The sequence below is a fragment of the Ambystoma mexicanum genome, chromosome 1p (genome assembly GCF_040938575.1).
Source record: "Ambystoma mexicanum isolate Mex_15411 chromosome 1p, UKY_AmexF1_1, whole genome shotgun sequence".
NCBI classification, from domain to species: domain Eukaryota; kingdom Metazoa; phylum Chordata; class Amphibia; order Caudata; family Ambystomatidae; genus Ambystoma; species Ambystoma mexicanum.
The window spans coordinates 1,047,310,086-1,047,331,245 of NC_090921.1; the positions used below are offsets into that span (position 1 = coordinate 1,047,310,086).

The 21,160-nt window shown below is 45.1% G+C and overlaps 1 protein-coding gene across 3 annotated transcripts in view; it reads right to left on the bottom strand.

Annotated features, from left to right (window-relative positions):
- The window catches only part of LOC138447912 (pleckstrin homology domain-containing family G member 4B-like), a 1,180,303-nt gene that overhangs the window by 69,261 nt on the left and 1,089,882 nt on the right, over positions 1–21,160 (bottom strand). For all 3 annotated transcript variants that reach the window (XM_069604450.1, XM_069604440.1, XM_069604433.1), the window contains exons 20-22: positions 19,355–19,471; positions 6,564–6,815; positions 3,228–3,445 (exon numbers count right to left, since the gene is read on the bottom strand). In XM_069604450.1, the coding sequence (XP_069460551.1) occupies positions 3,228–3,445; positions 6,564–6,815; positions 19,355–19,471 (587 nt within the window). The remainder of the gene's footprint in view (positions 1–3,227; positions 3,446–6,563; positions 6,816–19,354; positions 19,472–21,160) is intronic.

The window sequence follows — 21,160 nt, forward strand, 5'->3', positions numbered from 1 at the left end:
CACTCAGTCAGAGCAGCGATGGCCTCAAAAGCATTAGGGCAAGGCGCATCGTTGCAAGACATCATGAAAGCAGCAGACTGGGCTAGCGACTCAACGTTCAGGACGTTCTATTTTAGGCCAATAAATGCAATAGCAGAGACTGTGGCACGAAGCTTTGAACAAGCTTAATGCTCACCTCTGTCTTGACATAGAATGAAGATTCCCCCTGCTAATAGCGCAGGGAGCTCTTGATTCGATTAAAGACAAGGAGGCGAGCATTAAATTCCCGTCCCAAACACACAATTTAATGATGTGAATGATGTGATGCATTGTTAATAATTAACATGACTATTTCTTCCAGAATAGTGTGTGTATTCCCGCCCTAACATATATAATCTTGTTTCTTCCTGGTATTAGGGGATGAGCAAAAGAACAGCTGAAAACCCTAATCAGATCAGTTTGCCTGGAACAAGATCGCGAGTTCGAATGTGAGAGGCCAATCCAGCACAAAGCAGGAAGTTCAGTACAAGTGGACCAGTTAGTTACGCAGTTAAGAAGGATTGCAGTTCGAGCAGTCAAAGAAGAGGAAGGACGAAGGACAAAGGAACAGGAAGGACTAGGTCACATGGCCAGAGACTATGGAACTACAGGAATGATGGGACTTGAAGTTTTTGTTAAAATAAATAAATAAATAAAGTTACATTTTAAAAGGAAAAGTTTACAAAGTTTATATTTGATGAAACTGCTGGAGAGTAGAAAATAAAGAAGATAAAGCTTAATGCTCGCCTCCTTGTCTTTACTAGAATCAAGAGCTCCCTGCGCTATTAGCAGGGGGAATCTTCATTATGGTTTATTAAATTCCTACTAGGTGGAACGTTTCTAATTCCAGAAGCAGAATTAGCCTATGTATTTCAACTATTGCTATCAGAAAAGGTAGCAGGCGCCCTTCTCTAGAAAGAGCATGGCATGATAACCTGTTCTATGGTTTTTTTCCCCACTTTGAGAATCTGCAGCCTGTAATAGTAACAAAAATGTTACCAGTAGAGTGAGAAAGGGGATACACTCTATCTCCTCAGAAGCGCCACATAAGGTGGGGTGTGCAGGCTCACTATAGTAAATGTAAAGGAGATGGGAATCCCACTTTACTTCTTGGGAACCCAGCCTAAGCCCAAAGGTCATAGCGAACTATAAATCCATAAACATATTACAAAGAGACAAAAAAAGGTCACTCATTAGAAGAGTAAAAGACTAGGTGAGAGGGGAAAACGATTCTCACTCACCTAGGAATAGAAGTCCAGTAAACTGTTCTGGGGTTGACACAGGCCAGGAAGATTTATAACATTTATGAAAATCTTACCCAACATTGACAGAGGCACCAAAAGATTTGAGAATCAGCAGAACATGCTGTGGTCCACAAAGAAATATTGTCCCATAAAGATTAGCGTTCATACATTATGTATGCCTGACCAGGGGATGTTATCAGGCTTGGATGACTGTAAAAGTGAGACTGATAATCTTAATAGATTCCCTAGATGCAAGCTGTGTAACAGTGAGTTTGCACCCATGCTCTGATAATTCATAAAATCAAGCTCGAATCAAAAGACGGCTTTGTGTAACCATGGTCGTTTCCAGGCACTGATTACACTGGGTGATATGATATGATAAGTCATTTCTAATGCGCCTGTACACAAGTGTTTCTAGGTGCGAATACCCCAATCTAAATTGCTGGTTTATTGGACAGACCAGAAATAGATGGTACCCCGATTTATTAGGAGCTGTGGTTCATGGGGTCATTAAGAACAACATCAGAAAGGAGAACCTGACACAACATTTTTGGTCCTATACAAATAATTAATTTATTACGAAAGCATTCATATGTTACACAATATCCTTTTATATAACAAATTCATAGAAACATGCACTACATACATAATAACAGAACTTAATAACTTAAACCACCAAGTAAGAAAAGTGTAAATGATCCATTTAAACTTATATAGCACTTGTCGGGCTAGCTAGCTAGCTCTGGGTACAGAAGCTGCGACAAACGCCACATGTTCCAATTGCCGGGGGGAGTGGGCATCATACAGGATGTGGACAATTATATGCCTTGTGCGACTCCCATACAAAAGGACACATATATCATCTATTCCGCTACGTTTGAGGTTCTTTGGCTTTGGTCTATGATTCCTGAGAGGCCAGTTTATTATTGTTGTGATCCTTACACAATGAAGTTCTGGAAGTACCTTCCGGTCAGTTAGATCCATCCTATGCTATAGCATCAAGAGATGGGTATAGTGGTTTGCCCTGAGGAAGGCTGAGCTTCAAATGAATAGCTGATACAGCATACACACGAGTTGGCTCTTCATGTCAAGTTTGTTTCCTACGCAAATTCCTTCAGAATGCTTGGGCAGACGATAGCAGTGCCAGATGCAGTCTTAATAAAATATAATGCCCTGGATCGCTCCTTGCACCTTGTGTTGCCCTTTCTGGTTTTGCTCAGTCTCTGTGCATTTTAATCAAATGTTGTTTCATATATTATTTTGTGATGCTGGGATTTATTTATTGCTCCAGAGTTGTTGTTTGGTGGTAGATGTACATGGTTGATGGTTTATCACACATAAATGAAGGTGAAGACACCCAGCCCCGTCCACAAAGCTTTTCCCTGGAGCAAATGAGGAGATAGTTAGGAGCATCTTGGATGTGCACCTGCTACCTTTACCTAACTCATAAAGCCTAAAACTGAAGCCAAGCTAGTGATGCCTTAAGCATCTCTAAAATGCCCTTGAGCAAATCTCTGTGAATCTTCTCAAAAGATGTCCCTGCTACCTCCATATTTGTCCCAGTTTAAAGCTTTGTGAATCAGGAAACAGGTAGCAGGCGCAAATAAGAGATTCACGGGCCTCACAATTTCAACCAAACAAACTCATACTCCTACAGACTTTTGTGCAGATTTCAACTCACTTGCAAGAGAGTTTCTATACCCCTATGTATATGCAATTTAAGATGATATACCAAATGTGCCTAATTACTATAGATGATGCAAAAGCAATATTCTGATTTCCTTGTTTAGTGTGTGTAATCAGTGAAATATGTCTGCAGGGCTCAACATTTCTTCTTGATCAAAAAAAATAGGTTAAATAAAGGTTACTTTCACAATGTTCTGCTTTCTTAGTGACATAGAGAAAATTAAGGTAACATTCTTTGTTCAGTTATTCAAAATGCTTTAAGTGCTGTGGTTCACTTACTGACGAGATGTATTGCCTGTTCAGGAACCGGGGTTTGTCCTCGGTTAACGACAACCTGCTAGAAATATGCCTGGCATCCGAAAGAGTGTAGGCAGTGTCACAGGGGGAGCAGGCATCTTCAGATAGGCTTTCCTGAGGGATGCTGGATACACAGCCACTATCGGAGCCACTGGAGCCACTGCCAGAAATGCACTGCGAGGACTCTGAGCTCTCTGTCGCTAAAAAAATACCAAGACAAGGCAGAGGAAAGTTACAGTGGCACCCCAGCAAGACCAAGTGCCAGGCTGTACACCATCCACACCCTTTCATCCTGCTTTACCTTCTTCCCAAATATGTGAAAACCCTGATCACTAGGCCTTGCAGAAAACAGATAACTGGCACGAGGGTGTGAAGTCACATGGTGGAAGGGGGTTAGCTACGTTTTGTATGCCTTAGTCATAGTGATGACAGGTTTCACAGCTTTTGGAAGAAGGACCAAGGCTAGAAAGCCGGCAGTGAGGACTGCACACTCTACGGAACCTAAATTAGTCCATTAATGGTAGAACAAGCTAATCATGACACCATGAATACGAACAGTTGAAAAAGCAAGGTGATCAATCTAATGAAAGTTGAGCTTTTCAGCATATGGACACTTGATCAGTGATTTTATGACAAGCGTGATCTCCATTTGGACTGGTTTTACTTAGCAGCTTAGCTTAACTAAACATTTTCGTGATAGACGAGGTCACACTGAGCACTGTTTTACTAGGTCTCGCACTTGAAATCTTGTTTTAAATTGTTGTTTCCATTGGGATTTTCTTTTAGCTGCCATCAACATGTCACGCACTCTTTCCTTTCTGATTCTCCACTTCTTTGTCGACATCGTTGACTATATCATCAAGCTAGTACATTTCACCTTTCTAATTTCCTGGTCACTCCTGTGATCATGTATGGCTTCTATTTTCGCATGCGAGCTGTTGTAGAAGTGTAACATTAACATACCATTAAAGGTGATTATAACATGTTTTTTGTTTTCTGTTTTGTTCCTGTTTGTTTTCGTTTGTTCATCTCTGAAATTGTTTTGCATTTTCATGTTTTATTGATCTGTGAATGATGTTCTTTACCAAATTGAATTCGGCATTTATTTTCGTGGAACTCTCATCTTGATGCTGCGCTGTGTGTTTATTTCTTGATTTGTTTTGGTCTCTGAGCGATCTGTTTGGAATCTAATGACTCATTTGCATGTTTGAACTCATTTGGTTGTTTCATCATGTGTCAAACTTTCAATATTCACTGGTGGTTCATGAATGTACTCTAGATTTTGCCCTGATGAAGGATCCTTTGGTCCCAAATGCATTGGACATGTTGGCATCTGCTAATTATTAACTTTCATTAGATTGATCACCTTGCTTTTTCAACTGCTGTGGAAATATTCATGGTGTCATGATTAGCTTGTTCACTAATTTAGGTTCCGTAGGGTATGCAGCACTCACTGCAGGCTTTCTAGCCTTGAGCTTTCTTCCGAATTGTTAATTCAGGTGTCCTGTGTGGGGGCACTATTAGTGGGGTTTGCACCCCGCTCACATTATCGCTATCTTGTTAACTACTGAATATTAACAGAAGTTGTGCCCACTTACCTTTTACTCAGGTTTCACAGCTTTAACAATTTCGTTAGACCGCTTCAATTCTCACCCACTAGATGTTTGAGACTAGGAGTAACAGAGTCTCCAAAAGAGGTAATGTGCGCACACCTCAGACTTGCAAAGTAGGTTAATACAGAGTATTTAGAAAGACCTCAGGATAAGCTTGAGACTGTGGCCTTGTGCAATGGTACAATGCTCAGATCGTGTATAGTGGACTCGCCCTCAGGCCACGTACAATGGGTTCACAAAAATGCCATGTAAAATGGTTTCACATTTGAGCCTTACACAATGGGTTGTCGCTTGAATCTCCCCCAATTGTTTCACAATCAGGACACATAAAATGGAAAATGAAATAACGCTAGGTTTTTGTACAACAGGCTGACATTCTGCGGTGTGATATCACAATCTGGCCTAAAATATTGGGGGTCACGCTTGGCACAATAGTTTTCCTCACTGCATTGTGCAATGGGTACATATTTGCAACTTGTGCAACTGCTTCACATTTGCGGTTTGTCTAATGGATTCAAAGTCAGCCCTTGCATAATGAGTTCTTAATCAGGCCTTGTGCAACATGTTTTTACTCAGGGCTTGAATAATGGGTCCACACTCAAGAGTATGCTCAATGGGCTCACAGGGGATGTAGAATAGTAATGTAACATGGCTTCACAGTTGGGCTGGGCTTTGCACCAAACTTTCTCAGGCAGACCATGTGTGATTGGCTTATAGGTGGGCTGGGCCTTGTACAATGGGTTCACAGTTAGTCCAGGTATTGCACAATGGATCCCACTGAACCTGTGTACAATCGTTTCACACCCAAATCGTGAAGAATGGGTTCACAGTTGGGCCTTGTACAATAGGTTTAGAATTGTCACAATGAGGCTGCGACTTGTACGATGGGTTTGCAGTCAGACTTGGTTCCTTTATGAGGCCTTCTATTATGGGATCCCACTCTGGCCATACATGAGTTCTCACTAGTTTCACACGCTAGCTTTTTAAAAAGTGTTCACACACACATACTTAGGCAATGGGCTCGCACTCAGACCTTGGGCAATTGTCTCATACTCGATCTTTCTACAATGGGCCCACATGAGGGCCCTGAACCATGGGTGAGATGTATAGTAGGCCCACACATTCGGTGGATATGTGCAATGGATGCATGCTCATTTGTCAAGCAGTGGCTTCTCACTTGGGTCTTCTGCAACAGCCTTGCACTTGTACAGAGGGTTCACTCTGGCAATGTACAATGGGCCCACACTCTCGGAATGTACAATGTGTTCATGCACATGCCTCGTATAATACGTTCAGACTAATTCTAGCTTCCCTTCATTATAGCTTGTTCCCCTTTTGGAGAAGGCACCTAATCTGTGATGGCTGAAATCCCCTTAAGAACCATTTGATGATTTACTTAGTGTTTGAGATCAGATTTTTCGAGTCTCTAAGCAAGGTAAAAATCCAGTGTCAAGATTTTTACCCACTTGTAGTTCTCAATTTATCAGCCTCAGGAGGATGAAGTCTGAATCAGCCCGACCAGAGCATACAATCCCCGATGAACAACATCATTCTGTTCCCATTCATTATTGTTGTCAATGCCAGGAAACAGCACCTACCCATAGAAGGGTGGCTCCCCTTTATTAGTTTTACCTCTAAGAGAAGCTCTGTCATGTATAGCTGACCCCCTTCATTATAACAAATTCCAACCTTTAGAAGCACTTACTCATGGATGGCTGACTGCTGGTGTCATGCTCAAGCTCGTCTTCCTCTATGCAGGTACTTGTGCTAAAGGGCCTGGTGGAGGCCATCACTCCCTGGTTCACGTACACATGCAGGTTGAGTGGTCCAAGGAGAGATGCAGAAGATGGAGCACAGATGGAGGGGGTGCTGCTGGTGGAAATTGGCGTCTGTGTTCTCTTGTAGGGGTTTGAGTGGTCAAATAAAGACACTGCGATTGATGCCCTTGTTCTGGCTCCTATGACAAAAGAATGTGAGAAGCTCTCAGTTATCACAACATGTTATAAGGCCAAAGGACGATCTTTAAAGATCCAATATTTGTCTTCTTACTAGAGAAGTCAAAATTACTTTCCCATTACAGTATTTTTCCAAAGTGGATGTTCTTCTAATATTTTGTTTTAAAATGATATTTATTATTTTAAGGATAAAGGAACACAAAGGAAGCAACAAAGAAAATTACAAACATCTCAATCAAACAGACACAGTATATACACATTAGATCAACAAAGCAATCAAATACATAGGAAAGAGGACGGACAAAAGAAAAAAGGGGGAAGGCAATAGCGCAGTTAGACATACAGATCACTAAAAGCACTTGTATTGTATCTGTGATGTTGTTCTTTGGCATGGAAAGTCTCTCTCTCTCTCTCTCTCTCTCTCTCTCTCTCTCTCCTAGAAAGGAGCGACAAACCCAGCGTCAATCATCAACAGAGGGGATAGTGTCACTCTTCCAGAACATAAAGATTTGTTTCTTAGCCACCAAGAGAGCTCTATAAGCCCAGAGGAGCTTACCAACATAAAGCCCAGTACTGGAAGGCCATAAACCCAGCACAACACGGGGTTGAGAGAAGGCCAATACAAGTTCCATACGTTGGAAAAATCCCACCCCAAAACAGTTGAACTTTCCTATATAACCAAAACATGTGCACGGTGGAACCCACATCACTTTAACAGTATCAACAGGCATTATCACTACACAACCTGCAGGACCACAGTTTCCATGGAGACCAATATATATAGTGAGTGATCAGCTGTTGCGTATAGCGCAGGTCCAAATCAACCATAAATCTAACCGGACTTGCACATATACGAGTCTACTCAGTGTCAGTCACCCCTACAGCCCAAGTCTGAATTCCAATTCCCCCTTAACACTTTGGGAGCCCAAAGCAAACTTAGAGGGCATAATAAGCTTATAGAGAGTGGAAGCCGAGAGAGACATACTTTTCGATACGTGCAGAACCGTGAGAGCGGCATGCAAGGTGGCATTCATGAGAGAATATATTTCTACAAAAAGATCCCATAATATACAATAGCGACCATATTCATTCAACTGCAGCTTATATTTAAAATGCAAGAATTCAAAGTCAAGCATATTCTGACAATTGTGGACCTGTCCTATCCTCCAAATGCCAGCTTTCTGCCACGAAAGAGTGCAATTGTCCTCTCTCAATGTTCCACAAATCAGAATCTGCAAGAGTAAATATTTCTCATCTCGAATCTCATTACATCTCTTCCACTCCTTTAATATATGCTTTATAAATGGCAGAGTCAAACTAACCGGTAATCTTTTATCGCGTATAGGGGAGCTGGAGAAATGGCCTCTCTCTCAATGCAAATCCAGTTTGCACACTCAACCTGATCAAGTGTGAGCCAGTGGTGCAAAGTACGCAATGTGAATGTGGTATGGTAATGTCTTATATTAGGAAAACCAAAATCTCATAAATGCACAGGTCTCTGAAGAACATCTTTCGGGATCGGTGACCTTCAGCCCTCACCGGATAAGTACCCTTTCAGGGATTTATTTATATCCAAGAATGGTAGAGGAAGCATGCTAAAAACATATAATTTCGGAAGAAGAGCCATTTTGATCACACTCACTTTACCCCAGAGAGTCAGTTTCAGTGTCTCCCATTTTACAACACAGTCAATTTATGAGTTTCAACCGGACGTTTTCTCATGCGGGCAATAAAGCTATTAGCACCGGCCATGGCTAGGTGCTAAGGATAGCTCGCTGTTGGGGCAACAAAAGCCAAAAAACCAAGCGTGCTCACTCGGCAGCCTGCAGGCATAAGTCTCTTTTCAGTTTTACCTGCATGGAGCAAGGGACATTCAGGAAGGAAACAAAAGATGTCCTGCACGGATAAAGATGGAGAATGGGAGCAGGCTTGGGGAGAAAAATTTGGAAGGCCGAGGAGGCAAGCACAAGAAACAGGGCAGTGGGGAGGACCGAGATGTGAGACAGCAGGGACAGTGGCTGCATGCTTCTGGAACACAGAATCCTGAGGCCCATGACTACACCGGCAGCACATATTGCCTGGAAGCCCTGCATGCTGATTGGCTTCAAGGATTTTAACATTCCACCTTAGGTACTAATAGGAGTTAATGCTTCCTTGGTTACAAAAGGTGAACGAATTTCAGAAAATGTTATCGGGCGATTTTGGTCACTGAGGTGTTATGAAAATGTATGAGGACATTATTACTAAATAGAATGAGGGATTGGATCTATAAAAGCAATGTCTCTGGAGTATAGCTTCTGGGAAACGTGCTCGCCTTGGAAGCAAGACGATGCAGAGCAACACAGGTTCGATCCCAGGGTCCGCGCTTAGAAACCTCTGGGTATTAAGCACGTTATAAATAACCTGTTTTTATGTCATCACAGATATGCAGTTGGATTTGCTATGAGGCTTTGTAAGTAAAGACAAATACCAAATGTAGGCTTAATCATTCGAAAATAGTAAAAAGGCGAACGGATGCACTCTGTATGAGAGAAATATTTCATTAGGACAGTGTTTAACTTTGGCATTCCTCAAATGTGTTGACTTATTTTGTAGACTTAATTTGTAGACTTCTTTTTTATTTTATTGGGTATTTATAATGCGCAAATGGTGTTTCAAGGCACAACAAGACAAAAAGGGGTGGGGGTGAGCAGGGATGACGAATAACAAAAAATGGTCCTACTAGGCCTTGTGACATTCGGTTCGTACAACTGCAGAGACAAGAATTGCAGAGGAGTGGGGAGAAGGGGGGAGAGTGCCGGTCAGAGCGGAATGCACTAATGCTAAGCGCGAGGATGAAGCTGGATTGGCACCATCGGGGTGCAGGCCACGCCAGGCTAGTACAAGGGGAGGGAGCCTAGAAGGGCAAGTGCAGGAAGATGGGGGTAAGGGGAGACTCGGGTGCTGGGAAAGACTGGGCAAGGAGGGCCTGGTTCCTGTATGAATCAGAAGGAACCAGGCAGACAGTCAAAAAGGGATAGAGGGATGATATTAGCGGGGAAGAGGGAAGGAAGAACAGAAGGGAGGGTCTTAAAAAGCTTCTGGAACTTAAGGAGATCCGGCTCAAGCCTGAGAGGGCAGGGAGGCCATTCCAGAGGGAGGCTTATGTGGAAGAGAGAGATCTACTCCCCACTCTTGCTTAGAAAAGCTTCTGATCTGAAGAGAATTGGATCTAGAAGACCAAAGGGCTCTAACCGGGAGGTATTTTGAAAGAGAGAGTTGGATGTAGCGGGGTTCCAGGTCCCAGAAAGCATTGTGGATGATGCAGAGGGTCTTGAACTTGATCCTCGCAATAACCGGGAGCCAGTGGAGAGATTTTAGCGCTGGAGAGATGCAGTCCCTGGGTTTGAGGCCAAGGATAAGTCTTGCAGTCCTATTCTGGATTAGTTGAAGGGGGCGAAGGGAGGATTCAGGCAGAATGAGGAAGAGATTGTTGAGGTAGTCCAACTTAGAAAGGACCAGAGCTCTGGAGACATTGAGTTTCTGGGGAAGGTGAGGAAAGGGAGAATGCCTCTCAGGAGGTGCAGCCGAAAGTGGGCCATCTTGGTGATGTCCCCAATGTGAGGAGAGAAGGAGAGAGAGGAGTTGAAGATGACAACTTTTTTTTAACCTCACAAGAGGGAGGAGGAGAGGGGAGGGGGCCCATGGAGGGTGGCCAGAGAGTAGGAGGGAACTGGAGTCCCAATGAGAAAGATCTCAGTCTTGCTGGCATTAAGGCAAAGATTGTTAGCAGCACACCATACCTGAATAGCAGTCAGATAGTCAGGAATGAGAGAGGAACAGGAGGAGGCAGTGGCGGGAAGCTTGAAGGATAGCTGTGTGTCATCAGCATAACACTGGGAATGAGGAGAGAAGGCGGAGATAAAATGGGCTATAGGGGCAAGGTAGATGTTGAAGAGCCACGGTGAGAGGATGGAGCCCTGAGGGATGCTGCAGGTGGAGAGTGAGATGGAGGAGAGAAAAGGGCTGAGTTAAACCTGGGATGGTCGGTCAGAGAGGAAGGAGGTCAACCAGTCCAGTACCAGGTCTGTGATGTCAAGGGTATCATAGAGCTGATTTATAAGGTTATTATGAATGATTGCATCAAAGGCAGAGGAAAGGTCAAGAAGGATGAGAACGGAAGGAGTGTTGGAGTCGAGATTTGAGAGCAAGCCTTTGTGGGTGTTCAAGAGTGCAGTTTTCGTGCCTCTGAATGCTCTGAAGCCAGAATGGTGGTCGTAGAGACAACCAACAGATTCAGTGTGATGATCATCTGGGAGATGGCCAGCCTCTCCAAGAGTTTGCCCAGGAAAGGGGAAATGGACATAGGGCAGGAGTTAGCCGGGCAGGAGGGGTCGGCAGGAGGCCTTCTGAGGAGAGGGTGCACAAGGGAGTGCATGAGGGGTAGCGGGAAGGAGCCAGTGGCAAAGGAGTTATTGCAGAAGTCAGCCAAGGCTGCAGCAAGGGAGGCAATGTTGTCCTTGATAGTTCTGAAGGAGCAGGGGAGCACTTGTTTGGAGGAGACTTTCATAGAGAGGACTTGTTTAGAGACCTCATCCGGTGACATGGGTGAGAAAGAGGAGAGTAGGAGGGCAGGGCAGAGGGGGGCCAAGGGAGGCCTAACAGCTGGTGAAGGAGAAAGGTGGGGTGTAGAGGAGAGTGAGGACATGATGCCCTGTGTTTTGGTGATGAAGTGGGAGGGCAGTGCAGTGCAGAGGGTCAGGGATGGCCGAAGAGTAGCAGAGAATGTAGTAGGATTGACAAGTTCCTTGCAGATTTTGAACAGTTCTGCTGTGTTGTTAGAGGCCCCATAGATGCAGGCTTGGATATGGGCGTTCTTCTTCGAGCCGATGAAGAGTCTGTATTACCTTTGTAGCAGGCCGCATGCCAGTCTGTCAGAGTATGTGCTAGAAGCCTGCCACTTCCGCTCGGCAACTCTGCACTTGCATTTCAGAGAGGCTAGGTCAGAATCATGGCTTCATGCGGATCCTCATGAAAGGGGCAAAGATGTCCAGAGTGCTGGAGATGGAGAGGTGAAGGTTAGCAAGTGCTGTGCGAGAGTCAGGGGCCGGAGTGGAAATGAAAGTGGCGGCAAAAGCAGCAACTGACATTCGCTTCATCTGTTGAATGATGGAGAAGGAGACTGGGAGTACAGGCAGAAGCTTAGCCAGGGGGACCCAAGAGATCCAGGTGTGAGGACAGGAGAGCATGGTCAGACCAGGAGAGAGGTGTGTTCGGAGGGTTGGAGATTGAGATGTCTCCTGAGATGAGAGCATTAAAGATGTGTATGGCTGAGTGCGTAGGAGCGGCGGGAAGAATAGTGAGGGAAAGAGAGTCCAGAGGCTGCATCAGGGGAGTCAAGGTGAATATGGAAGTCTCAGAAGAAGAGAAATTTGGAGGTGGAGGCCAGGAGAGAAGAGGTGAGGTCAGACCACTGCGAAAGGAAGAGGGAGACAGGCCGAGGGTCCTGTAGATGGTGGCAAGAGTCAACGATAGGATTGGAGAGACACCAAGCCTGCACACGAGGCATTCGGGTATGATAGTAGCAGGGACCCATTCAGGAAAGATCAGGGCCACTCTGTCCCCAGACTGGTTAAGCCTGGGCTTAGAGAGGATCTTGTAGACCTCCGGGAGGAGTGTGTCAAAAATAGTGACAGTGCTGGCAGTGAACCACGTTTCGGTGAGAGCGAGGGCGTCAAGGTCAGAGTCTTCAAGGAGATGGCAGATGTCAGAGGAGTGTTTAATGGCAGAGTGAGAATTGAGGGTAGTTAAATTGAGCTGGTTGCCACCTTTGAAGGTCTTCTGAGGGCGGGGTACAAGGATGTGGTATGCTCGTCTGTGGTGGCAAACAGGCCAGAGGGTTGGCAGAAGGTGGAGTGGCAGAAGAAGGGAGGAGGTTGATGAGAGACGTGAGATGCCTATCAAGAAGGAGGATGTTGGGCTGAGAGCCCTGGACATGACAATGCCCTTCTGGTAGACATTAATGATGGGAAATATGCCAGGAGTACTTCCAGCTGGGTTGTACCATTAATGGGCGAAGAAGAGAAAGGGGAGAGGACTGAGACCATATGGGGAATCCAAAGGGTCGGAGAAGGAACGACAAAGAGGAAGTCAGTGACCGTCTGGTTGCAAGAAGAGTTGACGTAGGTGTCAGCGATGGGCAGGCCTGGATTGGAGACCAAGAGATCTTTCTTGATCTTTTTCCTTGCAGGCTTTGAAAGAGAGATAGGACAGATGGTAGAGCAGCAGTTAAGAGTAGATAGGGGAGATGGAAAGCACCATGGAGAGAGAGAGAGCAGAGAGATGGAAGAGGGACAGAGAAACGGCACAATGCACAATGAACTGACCAGGCGGCCTAGCAGCAAGACAGGCGCAGACGAATCAGGTGTACAAGAAAGGAATTCCAGACCAGTGAAGAGAGTCCTACAGCAGGCAGAGGGCGAGTTTGGCGGAGAGGCCAAGAGTCTTGATCCTTTTCCAGCCTTATTTCGCCAGTCGCTTGCTTGCTTGAAGCACTGGCCTTGACAACCCGATGCCCTATGAGTATTTAGGCCATCTAGTACTCTTGCTCGTCAGTTCAATAGTGCCAGGTTTGTTCACTGATGAAACTGCTGCTTTATCAAAGGCGTGCGCAGTGATCTATTCTGGATTGATTTCTTAGCATTTATAATAGGTAGGGAATCCCTTGGTAGAGTAAGGCAAGCAAAGCTTGCAACATTTACTATAAAAAAAAGTTTAATTTTGAGAAAACTACAAGCAGTTGTCCGCCACACATTACTGAACCCTCACAGACCACTAACTCCTACCATTCCACTCTGGACCCACGCGGTCCTTCTCCCAAAGTGCTCTCCTTTTCCCCACAGTCCTAGGCTCATATGCCTTGCTCACTCTGCATTTGGCTGTATTTCTTCACCAAGACAGGTAGGCGACCTCCCCAGCGCCTTCCACAGGTACACCATCCTTCACAGCCTGGCCATCCACAAACCTGGCCACGGAATTTGGGATCTCTGCCCAACTTCACTCCTCTGATCCTCCTCAATTTGATGGGAAAAGCTGGAAGCACCGGAATCCCTCTGCTGTCAGGCATCCAACCCTTTGTCAGAAGTTTGAGTGCCCCCTGCCACTCCTGGGGATATTAATAGGCCAGGAGGCAAGCCCCAATGCACAGAACTCGGCATCAAGGGTCATCCTGATTATTGACACGTCCAGAGGCCAGTCCTGAGGGGTAAGATCCCGAGAAGAAGTGCTGCGTAGGTTTAGCCTAACTTTGCTCCATAGAACAGAATTCACCGGATGGCCTATATATCACAGCAGGAGGGGGCACACTCTACATGCAGCTCCGCCTAGGAGACAGGCGCTCCGGGAGCTATGGGATACGAGAGGCAAAGCCTTGCACTCTGCAGTACACACTGAGCCTCCTAAGCCGCACTAAACTACAGTTAACCATGTCCTCCTCACCGCCAGCAGGATATCTACTCCTTGACCGGTGCCGTGGGGTGCACTGTGGCTCCACGGGACAGCAGGGTTAGGCTCACATTTGTAGCAGTGGGGAACACCTCGATGCCCACGGCGGTCTGCCGCTGCCCGCTCAATTTAACACAAGCAACTTCTGACGTGTCCACGCCTGACAGTCACCATGTTGGGCTTGTCCACTCCGTGGACTTGCCCTTTTTTATAGGGACTAACATTTACTCTTTTTAAAGAGCGGCCCGCCCCATTGATTACCTCTTTTTTGAGTCTGCCTCTTGTGCTAAATTGTATTATGAGTTTTTTATTTTAAACATATTCTAAGTTCTGAGCATATTGCTCTTTGTGTGTGTGTGTGTGTGTGTGTGTGTGTGTGCGTGCGTGCGTGCGTGCGTGCGTGCGTGCGCATGGGAGTGTTGGGTGTGGAGGATTATCTAGTGAATTGTGTCATACATTTTTCATATCATGGTGTATTTTTCATTTCATGGTATATTTCTCATTGTGTGTTTTCCTCTGGCTGCACTGTATGTTGGATGCGGAGGATGAGGTGTGTGCATGTGGGGGGACCATTGAGGTGTTAGGTGGGGCAGATTATTTTGGGCACTGGGATGTACATTTTTCATTTTGTGATATATTTTTCATTTCATCGTATATATTTAAATTCATGTTATTCTTCTGTCTCTACTGTGTGCTGGGTATGAATGTTTGTATGCATGCATGTGTGTGATGTATGTGTTGGTTCAGCTGATTACATCATCTCGTGCACTGTATGGTATATTTTTCATTTTGCAGTATATTTTCTCCTTTACACCTTGTTTTTTGGATGCACGTGTTCCGTGGTATATTTTTCATTTCAGGGTTTCCTTCCAGAACCCTACTCCCGCTATCAGCACTATAATTAAGCATACCGTGAACTTCACTTAGGGAATTGAAAAAAAACCTTTCCCCTGTAACTTTTGTTCCAGTCCATGAAAATTCTGCATTTGTGGCAGGCAATCTGGCCAAATCCCGTGTTATGCATGAGGCATTCTATAGAGGTGGAAAACACAGACTTTAGCCCATGATTCTGCAAAATGGTTCACTTTTATTTGTGAGATTTCTGGCACACACCTCGTTCCTAGAGTTAGCTAGTGCATGCTGTAAACATTTTAAAATCGCATCAGCTCAAGATATTCCCTTTTTAAGAAACAAAACATGTATTGATGCTTGTAAACGTGCACAGTAGGTGCAGAGGAACAAAGTTCATACCACTCCACACACAGCCCACACAACTTGGTACATATGCGCATAAAAGTCAGAAGGACCAACAGAGTCAACTATCCAACTGCTGACACTTAACTCACACTGGAGTCACAGTATTAGTTCCTTTCAGTGGATCCCACGGGCGCTTACTTCCATGAGCCAGTACCTCCAAAGCACAGGAAGGACCGGAGGCTCCTCAGAGCTCATTCCCGGAGCTAGCTCCTAACCAGTTGAGCCAAACATGTACTCCGACAGTCACTCAAACACATGAATCCTGACTGCACATTCAAGGGTATCCATAGCGAAATGCAATTAACTACACAGCCCATCATTGCTGCAAATTAAAAAAGAGAAACAGAACACATGGCATGTGCACTGTTTTTCTATTGCTAAAACTGTTCAACTGTTTTCTAGTGTAAAGTGTGGGCGCTCTCTACTGCGATTACCAACAGAGTGTGTGCGAGTGTGTGTATAGAATTGCTTTCGGGATAGTGCCCTATAAATGAACCGCTCTATAGTGTTTTAGTGCTTAATAGAGTATGTTTGCACTTGTTTCTAATGAGGTTTACTTGAGTGCTCTGTGTGTGGCTCGTTGTACCATTACACACCGCCATATCTCCTGAGGTTTTGCCTTACTGCTCTACTACGCTGCCTTAATTGTTTGGCTAGACTTAAGTGTCAATTACCCTGCTCATCAACTAGGGTGGCCTCTCAGAACACTCCCACAGGGCTGGTTCCAAAAATCCATCTTAACCCGGCCCCAGCTCGGTGTGCACTTTGTGGCGGTTCCAGGGACGCCTTTCTGGTGGACACATCAGAGATGGGGAAATGCTGGATGGGACTTTGTTATTCCCTTTGTTTTAGGAGTCTGAACTGACCATGTCCTCGTGGTTTAATACCACTCCTGCCCCGGAGAATTGATTTTGAATATATTCTCGTGCACTGCTCCGGAAGAATATGCTTTAGTGAACTCCATGGCGAGTGTAAGTGCGCTTTCTGAAATGATCCTTTTCAAAACTCCCAGCGGTTGTGCACCAACCTTCGCGCAAAGGGATGTCTGAAAAGGATATCTCTCACTGCCTGTCCCCTCGCCATCCTCCCCTTCCCACACCTACCTCTTCCATGGACACGCCGGGATCCCTGCCCTTTCGCTCCTCCCACCACCCTCCTCTCATGGCTCCCTTCTTTCAATATCTGAAGGACAACCTGAGAACTGACAAGTGCATGCAAGGGGAAGACGAAGGTAGCTACAGCTGCTTAGTAGATGAAAAGTGCATAAAGACTAACATGTGCAGACGAGATCAAGCAGGGCAGAAAGTTGGTAGAACAATTGCTTGAAACAAGGGTGCAAAGGGAACGGACCTGGTTGAAGACGAGTTAAAGTGGGGAGACTGGTAGAACAAATTAAATATACACAGTGCGCTGCAGCAAGTTCCAAGCCACCACTGCCAGGCTGGGTGCCCATAGACTAGGTTAGGGATAGCATGACAGGCACGCCCCTTTCCAAGCCTAGCTTTTACATTTACAGTAAACTATGTGTAATACTGCCGACCCGCCACCAGATGGCGGACAATACGAAGCATGGAATCTAAACAGTCCCAAAACCCAGACATGGGTTTAGCTATCTTGAAGCAGTTGATCTGGAATAGCAACATTTTTACATTTGAGATGAGTGTGCATCACATTTAAAAAATAGATATTTCATGTAATAGGTATAATTTCGAGCTGATATTTCCGAAAAAAACGGAATTTCACCGATTGCATGAACTGGTTAATAAAGCACGTTTTTTTTCAAATGACGGCACACAGCTCTGAGGCAGGAATGGCCTGGAAATATTGCGAGGCCCACCCGCATTAGCAGGAGACCAGATTCCATTTTGGACTTCCTGGAAGACACAGAATTTTTGGTGGCATTTCCAATGTTTGTGGTGCCCAAAAATCAATACCTATCAAAGTGTAATCGCGACTAGAGGAGACCATGCCGTGAATCAGGTAAAACATACAAACACAGGTTTGTTCTACTAGCAGCTCATATTCAAATGTAGGAGTTAAGTACAACTTCTCCGTAACTATCGATCCCTTTGGTATTAACATCAATTATATATTGCAGGTGGAAAAGTGCTAAAGTTGGCTATAAAAGGTATCCAGTGATGTTACCGAAAACAAAATACCGAATGAACTTTTACCGAAAAATAAAAATATATGGCGTGGGGTATTGGTTAAAAGAGGTGGGGGGTTCGGGGTGGGGCTCGAAGTGTAGGGAAACAGAAGGTGTGTAGGGGGACACACCACAATAAAAAAAGTTGATTTGGTTAAAATAACTTTGGTAACATCACTTAGAACCGGTTATACATCCCACTTTCTTTTTTCACAGTAGCAGCACTAAACAAAACATATACTGCTAGTTGTATTCACGTGTTAATAGCCCATCCACTGCTTAGATTCAACAAAATAAATAGATTTGATCTACACTCAACATCTATTTTTCCAAATCATCAAAACACTTATCCATAGAACTAATAGTCACATTAGACAGAATTGTGAAGACCAGCCATGCGTCACATTTAGATTTGTGAAGACCAGCCATGCGTCACATTTAGACAGATATGTGAAGACCAGCCATGCGTCACATTTAGATTTGTGAAGACCAGCCATGCGTCACATTTAGACAGATATGTGAAGACCAGCCATGCGTCACATTTAGATTTGTGAAGACCAGCAATGCGTCACATTTAGATTTGTGAAGACCAGCAATGCGTCACATTTAGATAGATATGTGAAGATTAGCCATGCGTCACTTTAGGTGTTGAATCATGCTGCACTCAGAAGCACACCTGTGTCTGGTAGCTCTTGCTGCGCAGAGAGGGGCTAGTGGGAGTAGCCAATGTATTGCACTTAGAGGAATGTATGAGATTCACAAGTGTGTGTAGCATGTAGGGGTGATGGGGGCGGGCAGCGTATTGCACTTGAAGAATTGGAGGGTAGCATTGAGTTGCAGTTGTATGAGCTATGGGGACATACTTGGAAGAAGTTTGAGAGTAGCCAATGTACTAAGCACCCTGCTCCTACTCCCCTCCAACATACCTCACAAGTACATGCATGCCCATTGGGCTAGCCAAACTACACACAAACACACACCCAACTTAACTAACATGCGCATGCAACAAACTATCCCAGACACTGGACCTTACCCTTACGGATACAACAAGCCAGTGCGCACAAACATAACTGCGAACCAACCAACACATGAAACACACACCCAACGTGACAATCACCCGCATACAACAAACAGCCCAGACACTGGACCTTCCCCTTACAGATACAACAATTCAGTGCGCACAATCAAAACTACAAGCCAAACCACACATGAAACACACAAGCACCCCATTACCCCCCCCCTTACCTGCACATAACAAACATTTGAATACAACTAACAGCCGAGGCATTGGGCCTTACCTTTACGGATACAACAAGCCAGTGCACGTAATCCACCTGCAAGCCAGCACACACAGACGCCAGTGTCTCCTGGTCCTAGACATATCCTATCATTCTACCCTCAATAACGCGCCGGCCCTCTTTCTTGCAGAGACACGATAGCGTCTGGAGACCACCCCAATGGTAGCGGTGCATGGTATAAGACAACATAACATTTGTTGAGCAATCTCTATTTTTCTTTCATGAAAATCATGTGGGTTTTACTTTATTTTTCAAAGTGTAGTTTGTAGTGCACTTCGGACTTTGTACAAATGCTATGTGTTTGGGATTGTGCTCAAGGGAGAAATAGCAAAAGTGAAAAGAAATCCCTGTCCTGTACCTCGTCCCTTCATGATATAGTCTATGGCCCGGTCATTGATTGCAGCATCGCTCGGCTTGATATCCATAAAGGGCTTGTTACCAACTCCCATCGACACCATTTCCTGCATTCGGATCTCTGAAAGGAAGAAAATGTTATTGCAGTCAATTAATAATTCATAAAGATTTACAACTTTCAGCCTTAGGGTTGAGGTGGTCACCGGGCCCCGTAATGACTCTGTGGAATTCTAAGTGAGCTGCTGTAGCTTTTAGGGATATCCCAAGTCACTTAAGTTAGTGGCCATGTAGGGGAATCCAATCCAGGGCAGAGTGACTATCGAAGGTCAATGAACGCTATAGGGGTATGGCATTCCTTATATTACATGGTTCACTGCCCTTTTAGCTACTTAAGCCCCAGCTATTGTCTTCATTGTACACTTGGCAGCAGGCAGAAAGAACGGGTTTACTGAATTACAGAAAGTGTTACCACATTCTCCCATATTTCTTAACAAGATTATGGGGAGAATTCAGCTACCGCACTTATTACTCTGTAAAACTTAACTAGTAATGTGTGTCTGGGCCCTTATTAGAAGGTTTTAAATAAATGGCTAAAACATAGGGTAATTAATTACTGGACAGGATATCCCATTTTCACCACGTTTTCCATATCTGTAAATAAGAGTAAATGTTAAAATGTAGTCCATTCCATAACTCTACTATTTTGTGTACACAAAACTCATAGGAGGGCCGCTGAAATCTTCCCAGTGCAGATGAATGGCCTACATGCGGAATCATCCTGCGACGAAACTCGCTGTAGCTACCGGGACACCGAGGAGGAGCACACAGCTTGGTGTTTGGCTCTTCAGCCTTCCATTCTGCCCCCAGGCAGGGCTGGCCTTACGGCAGGGACGCCCCCCCAGCACGCCAGCTGGGTGGGGTCTCACCGTCTCCCCCGAGCTGGCGTGCTGAGACAAGGCGCGGCTGGAATGCGCCCCGCTCTCGGGAGCAGAGTGCATTTAATAGCAACAGGGCGCTGTGGTGCCTATTGAACAATGTGCCAAAGGTTTGTTCTTCCGCTCGGGGCTCTGCGGCCTCTAAGGCCGTCCCTGCTCCCAGGGTTATGCTGAGGCCTATGCACGTGACCTTTAGCTCCACGCCCACAGGAGTGTCTCCTTTATTTTGTTTAAATGCATATTTGTAGGCCAGAACTGAATGCCCTGGCCTTAGTTCCACACAATAATTAGACTAAGTCTCTCCAATCTCCCAATGGGTCTGCTCATGCCAAAGGCACTGAGCACTGGCCTCTGTGCACGCTGCCCAGCCTGCATTGGCCAGTGAAAGTATTGTTTGTTATTTTCTTTTCTGACCCATGAACATTATCTAGTGGGGTTGTACTTGTTTAGGCAGCATACACCCCCCTTTCTCTACGTCCTGCGCACGGGCATCGAGAGATTGTGAATGAAATGGTCCTTCATAAGCTTTAAGTGCATCACACATAGGGCCATAGGTTGCAGGTCCATGACGTGTTCCCTAGTCGCATTTTGCCCCGTTTGGGACTCACTGGTGCAGTGTAGTTGACACACTTTCAGTGTGGTGAGGGCTCAACGGGTTGTGCTGGTTTATAGTGGGGACACAAACATGTGTGGTGTGGAAAGAGAAACTAATGGCAGAATATATCCAGAAGACCCTGTTCTTTGCCAGCTCTAAACCACAGATTCATCATGTTTTCAGACTCTATGCACTAATCCTGATGTTTTCATATTATAAACCTGGGGAATGTTTATGTTTTACAATCCTCGGATATTCCGTTTTTCTCTGTGGATTAGAA